The sequence below is a fragment of the Bombyx mori genome, chromosome 10 (assembly GCF_030269925.1).
Source record: "Bombyx mori chromosome 10, ASM3026992v2".
In the NCBI taxonomy this organism is placed as follows: Eukaryota; Metazoa; Arthropoda; class Insecta; order Lepidoptera; family Bombycidae; genus Bombyx; species Bombyx mori.
The window spans coordinates 3,980,644-3,996,342 of record NC_085116.1 but is presented as its reverse complement, the minus strand read 5'-3'; the positions used below and the strand labels follow the sequence as shown (position 1 = coordinate 3,996,342).

Below are 15,699 nucleotides of genomic sequence, written 5' to 3'. Positions count from 1 at the left end.
GCGGATGTTCTCAATCATTCAATTATTTAAGTTGGTTCTTAGATCTGGAATGCCCGTTGCAGTTAAGTCCTTAATTCGTATGAAATCTTAAAAATAGCAATAACGTACTGGTCTGATGCGTATCGGCCCACGCACATTGAAGTCCACCGAAGCTGAGATGGATATGGACAAATTTCAAAGCTATTAACAACAATTGGTGTGCATTTCTCAACTCTCTCTCAACTCTCAACTCTTCACTAGATTTTTAGAGTTATAGTTACAAAGGATGCACATTTAATCAACTTTGCATACAAATAATACATCTTTAAATATATTACACCTATATGCCTAATATAAAATTTCACAACGACTATTATTGTTTTACTTTATCGTAGGATGTATATGTATATGCACTACTGTCCTAAATTCAATGGATTGGCCACACTAAGCTCCAATAAACCTAAATATGTTGTCGTCTTGATAATTTTCTTAATCGTCTGAAACCCGTAATATAAAGCAACAGATTTGAGGAATTAAATGGCTCGCCCATCACAGGTAAAATATGCCCAGTCACCATTAGATACTTTTATCCGACCGTAGTAGCGGTCCTACCTAACTCCTCAGTTCATATCTTAAATACGCATTTAAGGTATTTTGCATGCATACAAGCAATTTCTCGCACGAAGCGTTCCGATATTCTGGTTTCAAGGGTGAGTCAGTGACTATAGTGCACAATTGAAATAATCTAATCTCTCACTGTGGGTGGTGGAATTTACGTTGTGCTTCGCCGCGGGAATATGTAGGATGGCCTACATAATTAGCACGCTTTTGTTAGCTTGGCGTGTATGTATGTACATATAACTTTGAACGTAATCTTTGAATTTCAATTTCTACTTTTTCAAGACGTCCAAATAACTAGAAAATTTGAACACGCGTCAAAAACCGACGACAATTATTTTATAACTTTGCTCTAATTTAATGGCATATTAGGCATACACAGCTTACACCTCCGAAAAATCTAACAAGTATGAAAATAGAGTCGATATAATAAACAACTTTTACTACAATATAATTATCGTGGAACATCATTTATGACTATGTCAAGACAATGCCGTTACTGTTGTTTAAGTGTCTGTAAGCTTAATTATACTCTGTGGCTGGTATTTTACTGTAAATTGCGTAGAATCGTCTCAACTTTGCTAAAAGGCCATTGAAAGTTAATACCGAGAGTCTTAAAGGGCAATTATCGCACAATTTGCATCGCCCAGTTCTGCTTTGCCGCCTGAGATTTAAAATTATTGGCAAATTAGTCTGCATGATAGCTTGGTACCTCCCCGGGGAGCTGATCGAAAAATTGTTATCGAAAATTGTTTATTGTCGTTGAAGTTCTTCGAAAGAATCATTGAAGAATTTTTTTTATTCGTAAGACGAAAGTAAGTAATTTTTCATCAACGTTTTTTTATTTTCCCTACCTTTGCTGATAGCCTTGAGAGGCAATTTCAGCTTCACCTTGACGTGTAGGTGAGCGCACGGGGCTCAAACCGGAAGTGTTGCTAACACGAACCCTAGCAAGAGCCGTGCTTCGCAGAATTTACCACCGGATCGGAAACGTGGGCTGTATCTATCGGTTAATTTGCTCGTCGAGCCCTTCGTTGCAAGCGACGGGTTTGACGAGGACGGTGACCGGAGTCATCAACGCATTGTCAGTAATCACATTCAAAACGGAAGGAAGCTTTTTCTTCTCTGCCCTTATCTCACATTATGTGAGATCAGTACAGCGTGTCCTCTTATCACGTTGCATAAGCATTTAACATGTGTTCTACGTCAACCCTCCTTGAATTATATCTTCAATACAACTTGCCACAGGGAGGTACTTTTTCTTCCTTTGTTGTTTCTTTTACTTCATTCGTTTTTAGTTCGGAAGAAAGCTATTTTAGGAATTTCAATATTGCGCTTACATCCGAGCAAATTTAATGCAATGTTGTGGATACATAATTGTCCGTATAATCCGGCCGAAATTCCGTCTGGCCTGGAACTGGAAATTGTTATGTTCACATCTAAATGGTGTTACGTTACTAATCAGACCATTATGAAACAGGTGCGTTTTTGGTGCCATACTGCATCATGCTGGTAGTGGGTGGAATTCCACTTTTCTACATGGAGTTGGCGCTGGGACAATTTCACAGGAAGGGTGCCATCACCTGCTGGGGCAGGCTTGTCCCGCTTTTCAAAGGTAAACTTCAAAGTCGTCTCTCATGTCATATAAATTTGTTTTTAATGGCGAACTAGATATAAGCTACCTTCGTGATATTTGTAAACTGGCCTTTAAACAGAGCCAGCGAAAGCTGTATTATCTTACATGTGATGTGAAAAACAGAGAAATGTACGTGTAATGTGCTTACTGAATATTTTTCTAAAGTAATTTATTTTAAATAGTTTGAACTTAAATATCTCGCTGCTTCAATGGTTAACAGCTCTGATTAGTGCATCAAGAGTAGCAGGTTCGATTTCCGATCGAAGCTAATCTTTGTCAAATTTATTTACAATACGCAGCTTGGCTTAAAGAGAGTGTTGTGAGAGCCATAGCATAAAAAAAAAAATGTGTGCGTGTACTAGTGTACACACGTAAGAAGTGAAACTTCTTTATGGCCTTATTTTTCGAAAAATGATCTACATGCAACTTTCTAGAAATTGGTTAAATAAAGTTAAATTAGATAAAGTTTAAACAAAAGGATTTTATTATCATAGACATGAATACAAAAAAGTTAAATTAGATAAAGTTTAAACAAAAGGATTTTATTATCATAGACATGAATACAAAAAAGATGGCGCGTAACGGAAAAATGTGACGCGTAACCGAAAAATGTGACGGTAAATTTTTTTCCAACGCCGATAAAGAAGTTTCACTTCAATAAAATTTCAGCTTGATGCTGATAAATCTAGAATCTAAAATAATAGATTGTCTATATTGTGTGCCAAATTATTAAAGAATTATTTTTTAAGCAAACAAAAGGTTCTGGTCACGCTTTTCGAATAAATATTTCATTTCTGAAATTGAAATAGTGTATCACGTGCCCAACGAACATTAAAGATTTATGAGTTCAAGCGAGTCATACTTACCGCAGAATGGCGGTGTTAAGTGGGGAATGCCTCTAGATCCTGAATTATGGCATCGGACCACTTACATTTCAGACAATCGGAGTTACGTTTTTGTTTTCTAAAGTTAAGTACGCTCTACAGAATGTGACGTGCTGATATTTAAGTTTTATAAACTGAGATAGTTACACTCTAAGTTTGTTTGTTTAGTACTTTATCATACATTAGTTTTTTCTTTAATAAACACCAGATAGACCGAACAGAAAAAAGTAAAATTGTAACAACAAAAAAATCAAGTTATACGATTTTTTTATGTAAACTACAAGTCGCAATTGCGGCCGCTTCACTTAGCTCCCTAATTGACACCATTCCGGCCCCCTTAAGTGCTCCATACGCTTTCAAAAGGATCCGCCTGATTCCCGAGGCTTATGCTCGTTGATTTCATTTCACTCGATTGTCACGTCGCGACGCTGAGTGCCCCTGATTTTCCAGTAGAAATAAAATACGTAATGGAGTGGAAAGGTGCCTAGAGGGATTGAGTGCGATTTTTTCGTTGTAATGGACTTACGACTTAGGTTGATTTGGTCCGATATTTCAAGAGTGCTTCGATCCTAGAAATATTAACTTTATGTAGTTAAAAATTATTTCTTAGAAAATCTGTGAGAGAAACTGGAGAGATTTTGTATTAGGAGACGATGATATAGCGTTTTCTATTATTTTGATTTGCCAATTCATATTCTATAAAATGGTAGTTTTTATGGAATCAAAATAGAGAGTGTTAACATTTGGTGCCAATCAGACGAAGGACAAAGAAAAACTGTCATAGGAAGTGATCATCTTCTATCTTCTATCTTCTTCTTCTATATATATAAAAATGAATTGCTGTTCGTTAGTCTCGCTAAAACTCGAGAACGGCTGGACCGATTTAGCTAATTTTGGTCTTGAATTATTTGGGGAAGTCCAGAAAAGGTTTAAAAGGTAAAGATAAATATGAAAATGCTCGGAATTAAATAAAAATAACAATTTTGTTTTTCCTTTGATGTGCCCCCCGTCGGACGGATTCCTTTTGTTGGTTTTAAGTTTATTTTACACAAATGTTTAGATCTTTTATTTATCGACTGAGGCACAACGAAGTCTGCCGGGTCAGCTAGTAATGAATAAATAGAGATAATCTATCTAATTTGTACTGAAATCCAATGGCATATGGTGTTGTAGAAGGTGACTAATGTGATTACTGGATAACGGGTAGCAGCTTTCTCTGAGTATTTACCAGCGTACTGCGATGGCCTCCCAGCATTTGTTAGTGATCTCTACCGCTGTTTTTTTTTTTTTTTTTTTTTATTTATGATTGAAAGTTTACTGGTGGCCCGAAGGCCTTTCCAGTTTCACCAGGACAGGTGGGCGAGCAAAGGCTCAGCCAAGAGGGGTGGGATTTGCTAACAACTGCCCGAGCGCCTCCGAAGGAGACCTAACAACTCAAGAGCAATTGTTTCGCGAATGAATCTACTACCGGATCGGAATCGCGACCCACTGAGAAGATCCGGCGAGAAACTCAGCGGGCTGATGCATGGGTTAGGTTGCACGTCGACCTCTTTGTCGAGTTCGACGAGTACGGTTACCGGGGTCCCTAAGCCTGCCCCTAGTATTAGAGCTGAAGGCATCTAATGCAAAGGTTATTGGATCTGATGGATCCGTAAAGAAGTGTCTAGGGCGTCGACGGTGACTGGCTCCTGCATGATCAGGATTCGGGGAGTAGTCAGCGGCGGCAACGATAAGGCGATTATCATGACGCATAGCCTTATCGAAGTATCGTTCCGACGCTGACTTCATGTATTTCCGAATTGATTCGAGGCCCAGGTCGTCGTGTAGGTCAACGTTCCTCACGAACCACGGAGCCCCGACAGCTAACTTGCAAAAGCGGGATTGTAGGGATTGGAGGGTGTCTATGTGTGTGCGGGCCGCGTGAGCGAACACCACACTCGCGTAAGTCATGACGGGCCTTATGCAAGTTTTGTAAAGTGTCACCTTGTTCCGAAGGGACATTTTACTCCGCTTACAGATCATGGGGTAGAGTCTACCGAGAATAAACGCGGCACGGTCACGGACTGATTTTATATGCGGGCGGAATGTCATCGATGCATCCAGGGTAACGCCCAGGTACTTGACCTTCCTAGCCCAGGGTATGGGTTGTCTAAAGAGAGTAATCGGGGGTGTGAGATTCCTCCTCCTAATCCGGGAGGAAATCCGTGTGGAGCTTCCCCTCTGAAATAGCACCGCAGTACTTTTCGCTGGGTTGATGTCTATGCGCCATTTTCGGAACCACTGTCCTAGGGCTAGGGCTGCGCTCTGAAGCTTCTTCGCGATTAGGGACTTATTTCTACTAGAATAGTAAACAGTCGTGTCGTCGGCGAATAAAGCTAAATGGGTCGGCGGCGACCGGGGAATATCGTTGACGAATAAGCTAAATAGGAGGGGTGAGAGGACAGAGCCTTGCGGGACTCCAGCTGTGAGAGGTCGTGGGGAGGAGCGGGTTCCGTCGACTCGATATCGAAAAGAGCGGTTCGACAAGAAGTCCCGTATGATGAGCACGAGACTATCCGGCACACCCATGTTGAATAGTTTGAAAATCAAACCGTTGTGCCAGACTTTGTCGAACGCTTTTGCGACGTCGAAGAAGAGAGCTCCCGTGTATAACGGTTTTGGTCGATTAAGCCCCACAAGAATGTGCTCCGTGAGGCGGTGCACCTGTTGAACGCATGAGTGATTTGTACGGAATCCGAATTGTTCATCGATGAGAATGCCCTTGGATGAGACGAAGTCTCTGAGGCGTTTGTAGAGCAGACGCTCATACAGTTTGCCTAGAGACATGAGGAGGCTAATCGGGCGGTCTCTACCGCTGTATTGTCATCCCCCATATGTGGGTGACATCATCCTGCATGTTTCTGTCGCGGAGCAATCATGCGTTCCAGTTTGAAGGGTAGGATATCCGTTGTGCAATACAGTTGAACCTTTGAGTTCATGTCTCAAGGTGGACAACAACGTTCATATTGTGATGATTGTGCGCTCTGGAAGCCACTACATCGTTTAGACAAATCTTAGAAAAACAGTTTCGTTAAGAAACACAAGGAATTAATTTCAAAGGAAACGATTTATATCAAACTAGCATTTTTATTTAGCCACGCAGAACTGTCACTATCTTATGCATCTTAGTATAAAACAAAGTCGCTTTCTCTGTCCCTATATCTGTCTGTCCTTATGTATGCTTAAATCTTTAAAACTACGCAACGGATTTTGATGTAGTTTTTTTAATAGATAGAGTGATTGAAGAGGAAGGTTTACATGTATAATAACATCCATTAAATAGTGGAGAAATCAATAATAAATTACAGTTTCCGAAGCGACACGAGGACGGGTCGCTAGTTTTAACTAATTTAAAAACCGTTTGGTGTATAGGAATCGGTTATGCTGTCGTCCTGATCGCGTTCTACGTGGACTTTTACTACAACGTGATAATCGCTTGGGCGCTGCGTTTTTTCTTCGCCTCTTTCACGACCATGCTACCTTGGACCAACTGCGACAACGAATGGAACACACCTGCCTGCCGACCGGTCAGATATTGCGTATAAATAAGATATTTTCTTTCAGGAATAAAAGTTTGAGTGGTAGTAGGGTGTTTGTTGGGCCCGCACGCGTAGGTAACAAAACACTGCCTATTTCTGCCGTGAAGCAGTAATGCATTTCAGTTTAAAGGGCGAGGCAGTCGTTGTACCTGCAGGCGCCTGTCTAAACTATACAAAATTTGTAGATACTATAAGTTAGTAAGAATATAGTAATTTCTATGGAAATTTGACATGTGTTCACGGACAACTTTCGAAATGAAAGAACAACATCGACCTAATGTCTCAGGATGTTTGATTATGTTAGCATTTCTATGTCCGTGGACTCCGGTAACTTAACTTCAGGTGGGCCGCAAAATTCACTACTCGCATCGAGCTAAAGCAATATTTTTAATTAAAATGACTGCTTTACATCAATGATACAAGTAATATTTGATTAATGTGAATAAATAGTGGGATAATAATAGATTTGATCGAGTATACCGATAATTTAAAGCATTTTAAATTCTATAGTAATATATTAACACGTTGAACGTTATGACGGCCACCATTTGTCCACGACATACTTTACTTTATTTCCACTACGGCCGCATCAATATATCAAGCATCGTCTAAAAATTGTTGAGGTGTTTTTTCGCAAATAATTTCAAGTAATAATTCAAAAATAATGGGCGACTTTGGGAAACAGTGACTACTCCTTATTTTCCGAGATATGTCAAATGGCAGACACATTTTGTCCACCGTTGCCCCCTAGACTCGACTTATTGGCGGTCACAGGTTTGTAGCCGCGATCCACTGGGCTAAACATGGTTTCTAGTCTCGCGTTCGACGTGTTAAGAATAATTATGTTTTAACTGGCGGTTCTGTCTGTAGTTCGAAGCCATTTGGGACGTTAACCGTACACGTATACGCAATACCACGTCCGCAAGTTTGGGAATCGCTCCGACAACACCGTACACTTCTGCTGCTTCGGAATATTTCAAGTGAGTTTTTAACAAAAAAACATTTTTGAAGAAATTTGTATTATGTTGAAATTTGTTTATTTAAAGAATCATTCTGCTACTGGAAAACATTGTAATGCGATTCATTTTACCTGGAATGTTTTTGTTACTTACCATTCTCTTAACATTCAACTACTGATGCTAGTAACTTTGCTTGGAATAATTGTGCTAATGGTTTTTGAGAGACTTGGTTTAATTAAAAGGATTTTCTTGTGGTCCCATCTTAGCTATAAAATTGTGTTCTTTTGTTAATCTGTAACTATTCTCTTCCTTAACGAGGGAAAAATTACATAGTCAGGTCATAAATTCTGTCACATGTTTAATGTAAAATAATTGAAACAAGTTTATTCATTATGTAACCATTCATATACCAAAATGAACTTAACAAAACATAGATTCTTATGACACTAAAGTTTATTCAAAATGACCTCCGTGATTTTGAATACAGGCCTTCAATCTGCGCGGCCAGTCGTCTATCGCAGCACGAACGAGGTCCATGTCAATATCGGCGGCTGCCTTAATCAAGGATGTCTTGAGTGACTCCAAATTGGGATGAGGCTTTGAGCACGCCTTTTCCTCCAAGTGTTGCCATATCTTGTAATCTAACGGATTCAAATCTGGACTGGAGGAGGGCCAGTCTTCGTGCCGGATGAAGTCGATTTCACGCGCCGCCAGCCAGTCTTATGTGCTCTTCGCTCTATAAGCTAGCGCCGAATCTTGTTGGAATACCCAGTGCCTGTTATTGAACATGGTATGAGAAACAGGTACCACAAGGTTCGTCAAGACTGTATTTTGATACACAACTGCATTCGTTTTTACACCTTTCTCACAAAAATGTACCTCAGTTAAGCCCCAATAAGAAACTCCCAACCATACCATGAGCGAGGATGGAAAATGACCTCGTTGGACACGCGGAATACGGTTGCTCGCTTCTTCACTACTGTGTGCGTACGCCGTATCATTTTGTTTGTTGTAGCTCTCTTCTACGGTAAAAAAATTTTAATCCGAAAAAATAATTTCCCGATATTTTTTTCCCGCGTACCGCTTCAACAAAGCGCGGCATCTCTTCAATCTCAGGTCCATTAGACGAGCATTCAAACGATGTCCTGTTTTTCTTCGATATGCCCGAAGCCCTAAGTCTTCATTTAAAACCCTTTTCACCGTGGTTCTGCTTAACCCCATCTGAAGGGCCAACAGTTTCTGCTTACGTTTGGGATTTCTTTGAATTCGCGCCTTCACAGCTTTTATCACTGCTGGAGTCCTAACAGACCGAGGGCGACCACTTCTTGACCTGTTATCTACACTAGAGTCTTCATTATATCGTTTGATGGTACGATAAACGAATCTTTTGGTTATATTCAAATTTTTCAGTATGTTAAAAATTTGAATTGGCGCGTAACCGCAACGATGCAACGCAATAACTGCAACACGGTCTTCTTTAAGCGTCCACTCCATATTTAAAAATGAGTAAAATTCTAAATGTATACTATTTTTATTTTCATGAACAATTCGAAATTCGAATTAAATAAACTTTTTTGTGGCCAGCATTCTAAAAGAAAAGTTTTTACTGTGTGACAATACTTATGACCTGACTAGGTATAGCAATTTAATGAATATGATTTCTGTTGTAGCCGCGCGATTTTAGAATTGCAAGGCAGCGAGGGGCTCCACGACCTTGGTTCTGTAAAATGGGATATGGCGCTGTGTTTATTGGCCGTCTACGTCATCTGCTACTTCTCCTTGTGGAAGGGAATCAGTACTTCTGGAAAAGTAATAATCAATCACGTTTAAAATTTCCTATGTATTATATTCCCTATATTTAGTTCGTCACATTAACATTTCCCTTAAAAGTTTCTTCGTTCTACACATTAACTAAAGTTTGTTATAATTTTGCTACCGTCTTAAGTGTGACCATTGTGATGTGTTAATTGAAACTATTATTTTCTATTAAGGAAACTTATAATTGCGTTTCAGGTTGTTTGGTTCACAGCACTCTTTCCGTACGCTGTTCTTTTGATACTCTTGGTTCGTGGTATCACCCTCCCTGGATCGGCGACCGGAATCCAATACTATCTGAGTCCGAACTTTGAAGCTATAACTCAACCTCAGGTAAGCATGTATTAGATTCGAGGTTTTTTTAATTCGATTGATGATATCTGATATATGTCATCGTGTGAATAAAACTATTATTATTTTGTTACGCGTTCGATCACCACGTCTTCTAGGATTAACATGTGTATTACCATGATCATTAACTTGTCCTTCATTAGCAGCACACAGACACCGCCTGTGATCCGAATCGTTTGTAGCTTAAACGTTATCTCGAATCGTGTGATGCGAGTAGTGTCAGAATTCAAATATAGGCATACATTTTACAAAAAAAAACATCATTAGCGCGAATACATGAATAATATGTAATGTGGATACGTTGAAAGATATACGACAGCCAAGTTCGTGAATGGCAAAAGTCAAATCTAACCATACTATTGTTTGTATGTTAACCCACACGGGGCCTCTCAAATCATTGACAATCAATAAAATTAAATCATTATAACTTACAATTGCATTGGTACAGTGGCTAGCTGTTAAATAGGAAGGTAAATTCGCAACAGAAACAATTCAAACCAACAGGTTTATGAATAAGTGCTACATAGGAAAATCTACGTGGACTTCTTTTTTCCTATCTGTTCTCTGGTAGCCTAAGGAACTATACCAGCTACATTATGTCTGGTAGATGAACTCCTGGGCTTTACTTGAGAGAGTGTGCCAACACTGGCCCTAGTCAAGAGCAGTGCTTCGCATCTACAGGACAGAAGAATGATACAGGACGCAGCAGAAACTTAATGTTACCAGTGTCGCATTCTTGTTACCTATCTTCGGGAAATTTTTTATCATTTAAAAAAAGATTAGTGTTTTTTTCGATAACGGCACATGACTAGAGTGCGTCGAGTACCTTCATCAAAGTACCCAAATGATGACGTCATGTGCTGGTTAGCTTTATGCTATAGCTTTTATGCCCGGAATGTACTAATTTTTTGACGTTTTTCGTGATAAAATTTAGGTTATATAGGTACTTCGACCGAGAGGGCTGGTGGTCGTGGCGCCGACGACCGCCAGTCCGGCGTCCCGAGGGGGAGGGTGATGGGAGAGATGTGCTCCGCACTAAACGCTTCACTTTCCCCCCTTTGCCTTGTCATGAGTTCTGTCTCATGCGAGGTTTGGACGTTGGTTGTTGAGCGACAGGAGGTTTTAGTCAGTTCGACTCTGACATACCCCGCCCAGTATCCCCAGAAAAGGGCGGAAGTCCGGCGATTTCCTCCTGACCAAAAGAAAAAAAATATAGGTACTTAAATACAAAATGGATCTCAATGAGCCAATCATAATACAATGCCTTACCGGTCTTCTGATCTGCAGCTAAAGCCACAATTTATATAACAATATTTGTATATTTAAGGTGTGGGTGGACGCCGCTACTCAAGTCTTCTTTTCTCTTGGACCGGGCTTTGGAGTGCTCTTGGCTTATGCATCGTACAACAAGTACCACAACAACGTGTACAAGTACGTAATTAACCCCAATGGATGCTTTATTGATATAATTGGTCAGAAATGTGAAGAAATCATATTTATGAAGCTGTTATTGACTGTACACAGAAATTAAGTACCAAGGCCCAAGTCAAAGTTCTAATTTTATTGGAATAACGTTCCTCCTGCCTTTTAAAACAGTAATCATAAATTTGCGGTAGGCAGCGGCTTGGCTCTGCCCCTGGCATTGCTGAAGTCCATGGGCAACGGTAACCACTCACCATCAGGTGGGCCGTGTGCTCGTCTGCCTACAAGGGCAATAAAAAAAATAAAAAAATAAAAATTGCGACGAGATAGAAAACGGACACTAAAAAGATGACGACACAACAAACGCAGTCAGTCATCAATAAATATATGCCCCTATATAGATTTTGGTTTTAAATTAGTCTTGGTCTTAAATTAGTACTAAGTTCTGATTTGGCGGGATAAATACTCGTAAGGGTTTTTTTTAATTTGTCGAAAAATATTTTTATGTAGTTAATCATCAATATGAATATACTCACTAAAACGTTCATTAGTAGGGAATAAAATATAGAAATTATGAAAGTTGTAATGTGAACTTGTGATGAACATAAAATAAAGGCGGTGAAAAATTACAATTTGTAATACTGTATTATTGATTTTAACATTAACATCCATAGATAATACACATAAATTAGTTATAGATGGGCAACTCAAGCACTCAGAAAAATGTTCACGGGTGTCAGCCAATAGATGGCTTCGCTTCGATTAGTTTCTCATTGCTCTTGTAGATGGTAGTAACATATAACCTAACGTATATTTTATTGCTAATGAAGAATTTTGTAAATGTTCAGAAACTACAAATTGATAAAATTTAATCAATATAAAAAATAAAGACTTGTATGATTAATAATTTTTTTATTTTCTGTGTTTAGCTAATTCAACAATAATGAAATGTTTTAACTTTAAAAACATATAAGTTTAGGGGTATCCGCTACAAGATGTCGCTAGTTTCCGTACAAAAAAAAATATTTGTCTTAAATAAAGTATCGCAGTTTCAGGGCCCTGTTAACACCCGCCATCTTTTACAGGGACGCCATTTTGACCAGCGTCATAAATTCCGCAACGTCTTTCGTCGCTGGTTTCGTGATCTTCAGCGTGCTCGGCTACATGGCGCACGCTTCGGGCAGAGACGTTCAGGATGTCGCAACCGAAGGCCCGGGACTAGTTTTCGTGGTGTACCCGGCGGCTATAGCTACGATGCCAGGATCAACGTTTTGGGCGCTTATATTCTTCATGATGCTGCTTACACTTGGGCTTGATAGTTCTGTAAGTTATTTTTTCAAACTCAAAGGGTTTTCGAACTCAAAGGGAAATAAAAGGACCAGCGGTATTGGGCGTTTTCATACTGTTACTAGGACGTCTTGTGAGTCCGCATGGGTAGGTACCACCGCCCTGCTTATTTCTGCCGTCAAGCAGTAATGCGTTTCGGTTTGAAGGGTTGGGCGGCTGTTGTAACTATACTGAGAGCTTAGAACTCATATCTCAAGGTGGGTGGCGGCATTACGTTGTAGATGTCTATGGGCTCCAGTAACCACTTAACACTAGGTGGGCTGTAAGCTCGTCCAACTATCTATGCCATAAAAATAAAATAAAAACATTACGAGAGGTACTAGGATTGAGACTGGTCTGGTATTAATGTAATTATTTTGTAAATCGCATACGTGATATGTCATTGGGTGACGTGATTTGAGTAAGCTTAGTAAGTACGTATAGGCTAAAATAATCAAATAGGCCCAAAGGTTTGTGTTTCGCCGGTTATTTTCAAATCTGTGCCTTTTTTGGATCTGGTATTAGAATTAGCGTGCTTTGACATTCAACAAGTGATGAAATTTAAGTTCAAACAAATGATTTGAATTAAGGAGCGTCAAAACAAAAACCGTAAAATTCCAATTAGAATGTTTTTTAATGTTAGCAATCGGTGACTTTCGTATATTTCTATCGCCATCTTTAATTCAATAAAAAAAACTGTCCTCTAAAAAACTTTTCCAAACACATTGATCTGAACTTAAGCCACTAAATCCACAGCACACATAAATCCGTAATTTAATCGTAATTATTGTGTTGCCAACACTAACAGCCGGTTGACTTCGTTCGTATTGAAATTAGTATACCTCAGTATTATTAATAATTTGGACTAATAAAAAAAAGAACATGAAATGTGATTTATCGGTTTTTGTTCCGATACTCCTCAATTTGAATTAACTATGAATTATTTTGTGCCAGAGATGCTTTACTGTTTTTATAACATATGTTTATCGTTTGATTATGTAATTGCGTTTCCAGTTTGGGGGTTCCGAAGCGATAATCACAGCTCTCAGTGACGAGTTCCCTCCTATCGGACGTCATCGCGAATTGTTCGTCGCCTGCCTCTTTACGTTGTATTTCTTCGTGGGACTGGCCTCTTGCACGAAAGGCGGATTTTACTTCTTCCAGCTCTTGGATCGCTATGCTGCGGGCTATTCTATTCTCATCGCTGTTTTCTTTGAGGCCATAGCTGTCTCCTGGATTTATGGTTAGTATCAATTTTTTTTCGGTTACATGACTGTCTTAATATATTTTTTTTATTGCTTTGGTGGTTGGACGAGCTCAGCCTACCTGGTGTTAAGTGGTTACTGGAGCCTATAGACATCTACGACGTAAATGCGCCACCCACCTTGAGATATAAGTTCTAAGGTCTCAAGTATAGTTACAACGGCTGCCCCACCCTTCAAACCGAAACGCATTACTGCTTTACGGCAGAAATAGGCAGAGTGGTGGTACCTACTCGTGCGGACTCACAAGAGGTCCTACCACCAGTAAATTTACGGTAAACAAATGTATTTTTCGTAACAGGCACGGAAAGATTTTGTGAGGACATTCGCGACATGATCGGCTTCAGACCTGGCCTGTACTGGCGCGTTTGTTGGCGTTTCGCGGCACCATCTTTTTTGCTCTTCATCACGGCATACGGACTCTTAGACTACGAACCTCTGCAATACGAGAACTACATCTATCCAGGCTGGGCCAACGCACTTGGCTGGGCCATTGCTGGATCCAGCGTCATGTGCATACCGACAGTGGCTATCTATAAACTGATTACAACTAAAGGATCGTTTTTGGAGGTGAGTTTGTTTAAATTTAATACCTGTGATTATTTTGATACTTCAAAAATATAATATAAACATTACGTTAGTAGACCGTTATGACTGTCAGTACTTGAACCATTGTACCATGATTCACGTCCCAAAATCTTCTATTTTAATAATAATTAATAATTAACATTTTTATTATGTCTTGCTCATTTTTCAACCGTCTTCGCCATCTTCGTTTTTTCTGTCATTCTCTTCTCCCTTTCTTTTCCTTTTCTCTCACTCACATCTTAACGCTCCGTTCCACACTCTTTCCATACGTTCCATTCTTACAAATCCTACAATAATAATAATAATAATGCTTGGTTAAAAGTAAGCATCAGTTGGATGGAATATTTTAATGTATTCAACTATGTAATAATTATTTTTAATAATGTATTTTTTATTTGATTTGTTTTGGTTATTTTTAAGTATGTTTCAATGATACTATGTACACATATTATTATGGACTTGTTGTTGCTGTCTGAAATAATATAAATCATTCATTCATTATGCGATTTCAGCGTCTTCGCGTTTTAACAACCCCTTATGCAGACAGCGAACGTAATGGAACCGTGCACAACGGTATGATAGTGTCCGAGAGCGGCGGCGTTCGGCTGACGTCAGCGGTGCAAACCCCCACAACTCCACAGCAACCGATCGGAGCAAATATTCCAGCAGCCTCGGCTCCAACTCTCGCTTCATCTCCAGCGCTGGTCTGAGCCCAGCTCTCCTTCGACGTCTACTACGTCTAAAATCTAGATTCTCGAGAAGCCTTGCGAATCGCTTCCAAGTTATTATCAATCAGTAGGGTCGAAGCTTTTTATGCTTTTATGTAGTAAGTATTCGATGAAAAGATTTGCAGTAGGACTTTAGGTCATTAAAATTAATATTGTACCTACTCGTTTAATAATCTATGGTATTAAAAAAAATGTTTTACTTGGGCATTAACTAGATACTTACTAATTAAATACATACATTATAATATTGAATGGCTTAAGTAATATATTAATCATTGAAAACGCTACGAAATTATAATTATCTTATTCAGTATTCAATCGAGAAAAATCTCGTTATTTTAAAATCATAATAGTATTTCCCAGTATATCTAAGGGACGTTCTTTATAAAACATTGTATGTTAATCGGGTAGATGATAATATATTATGTAATGTAGTTGAAAAATAACTATGTATTTGTAGAGTGTAAGCGTATTATCGCACATGTAAAAGCGAGTTAAAGCAATTCAGGGAACCGTCGATATTATTAGCTGTAGTTATTTAGTGTTACATAGA

At 39.2% G+C, this 15,699-nt stretch overlaps 1 protein-coding gene across 1 annotated transcript in view; it reads left to right on the top strand.

Moving 5' to 3' along the window:
* Positions 1-15,324, top strand: part of LOC101744281 (sodium-dependent dopamine transporter) — a 29,141-nt gene extending 13,817 nt beyond the window's left edge. The window contains exons 3-12 of the mRNA NM_001043897.2: positions 2,078-2,212; positions 6,529-6,683; positions 7,566-7,675; positions 9,325-9,463; positions 9,668-9,802; positions 11,148-11,251; positions 12,328-12,565; positions 13,583-13,811; positions 14,132-14,400; positions 14,931-15,324. Of these exons, the coding sequence (NP_001037362.2) occupies positions 2,078-2,212; positions 6,529-6,683; positions 7,566-7,675; positions 9,325-9,463; positions 9,668-9,802; positions 11,148-11,251; positions 12,328-12,565; positions 13,583-13,811; positions 14,132-14,400; positions 14,931-15,128 (1,712 nt within the window). The 3' untranslated portion in view covers positions 15,129-15,324. The remainder of the gene's footprint in view (positions 1-2,077; positions 2,213-6,528; positions 6,684-7,565; positions 7,676-9,324; positions 9,464-9,667; positions 9,803-11,147; positions 11,252-12,327; positions 12,566-13,582; positions 13,812-14,131; positions 14,401-14,930) is intronic.
* The last annotated feature ends 375 nt before the right edge of the window (positions 15,325-15,699 follow it).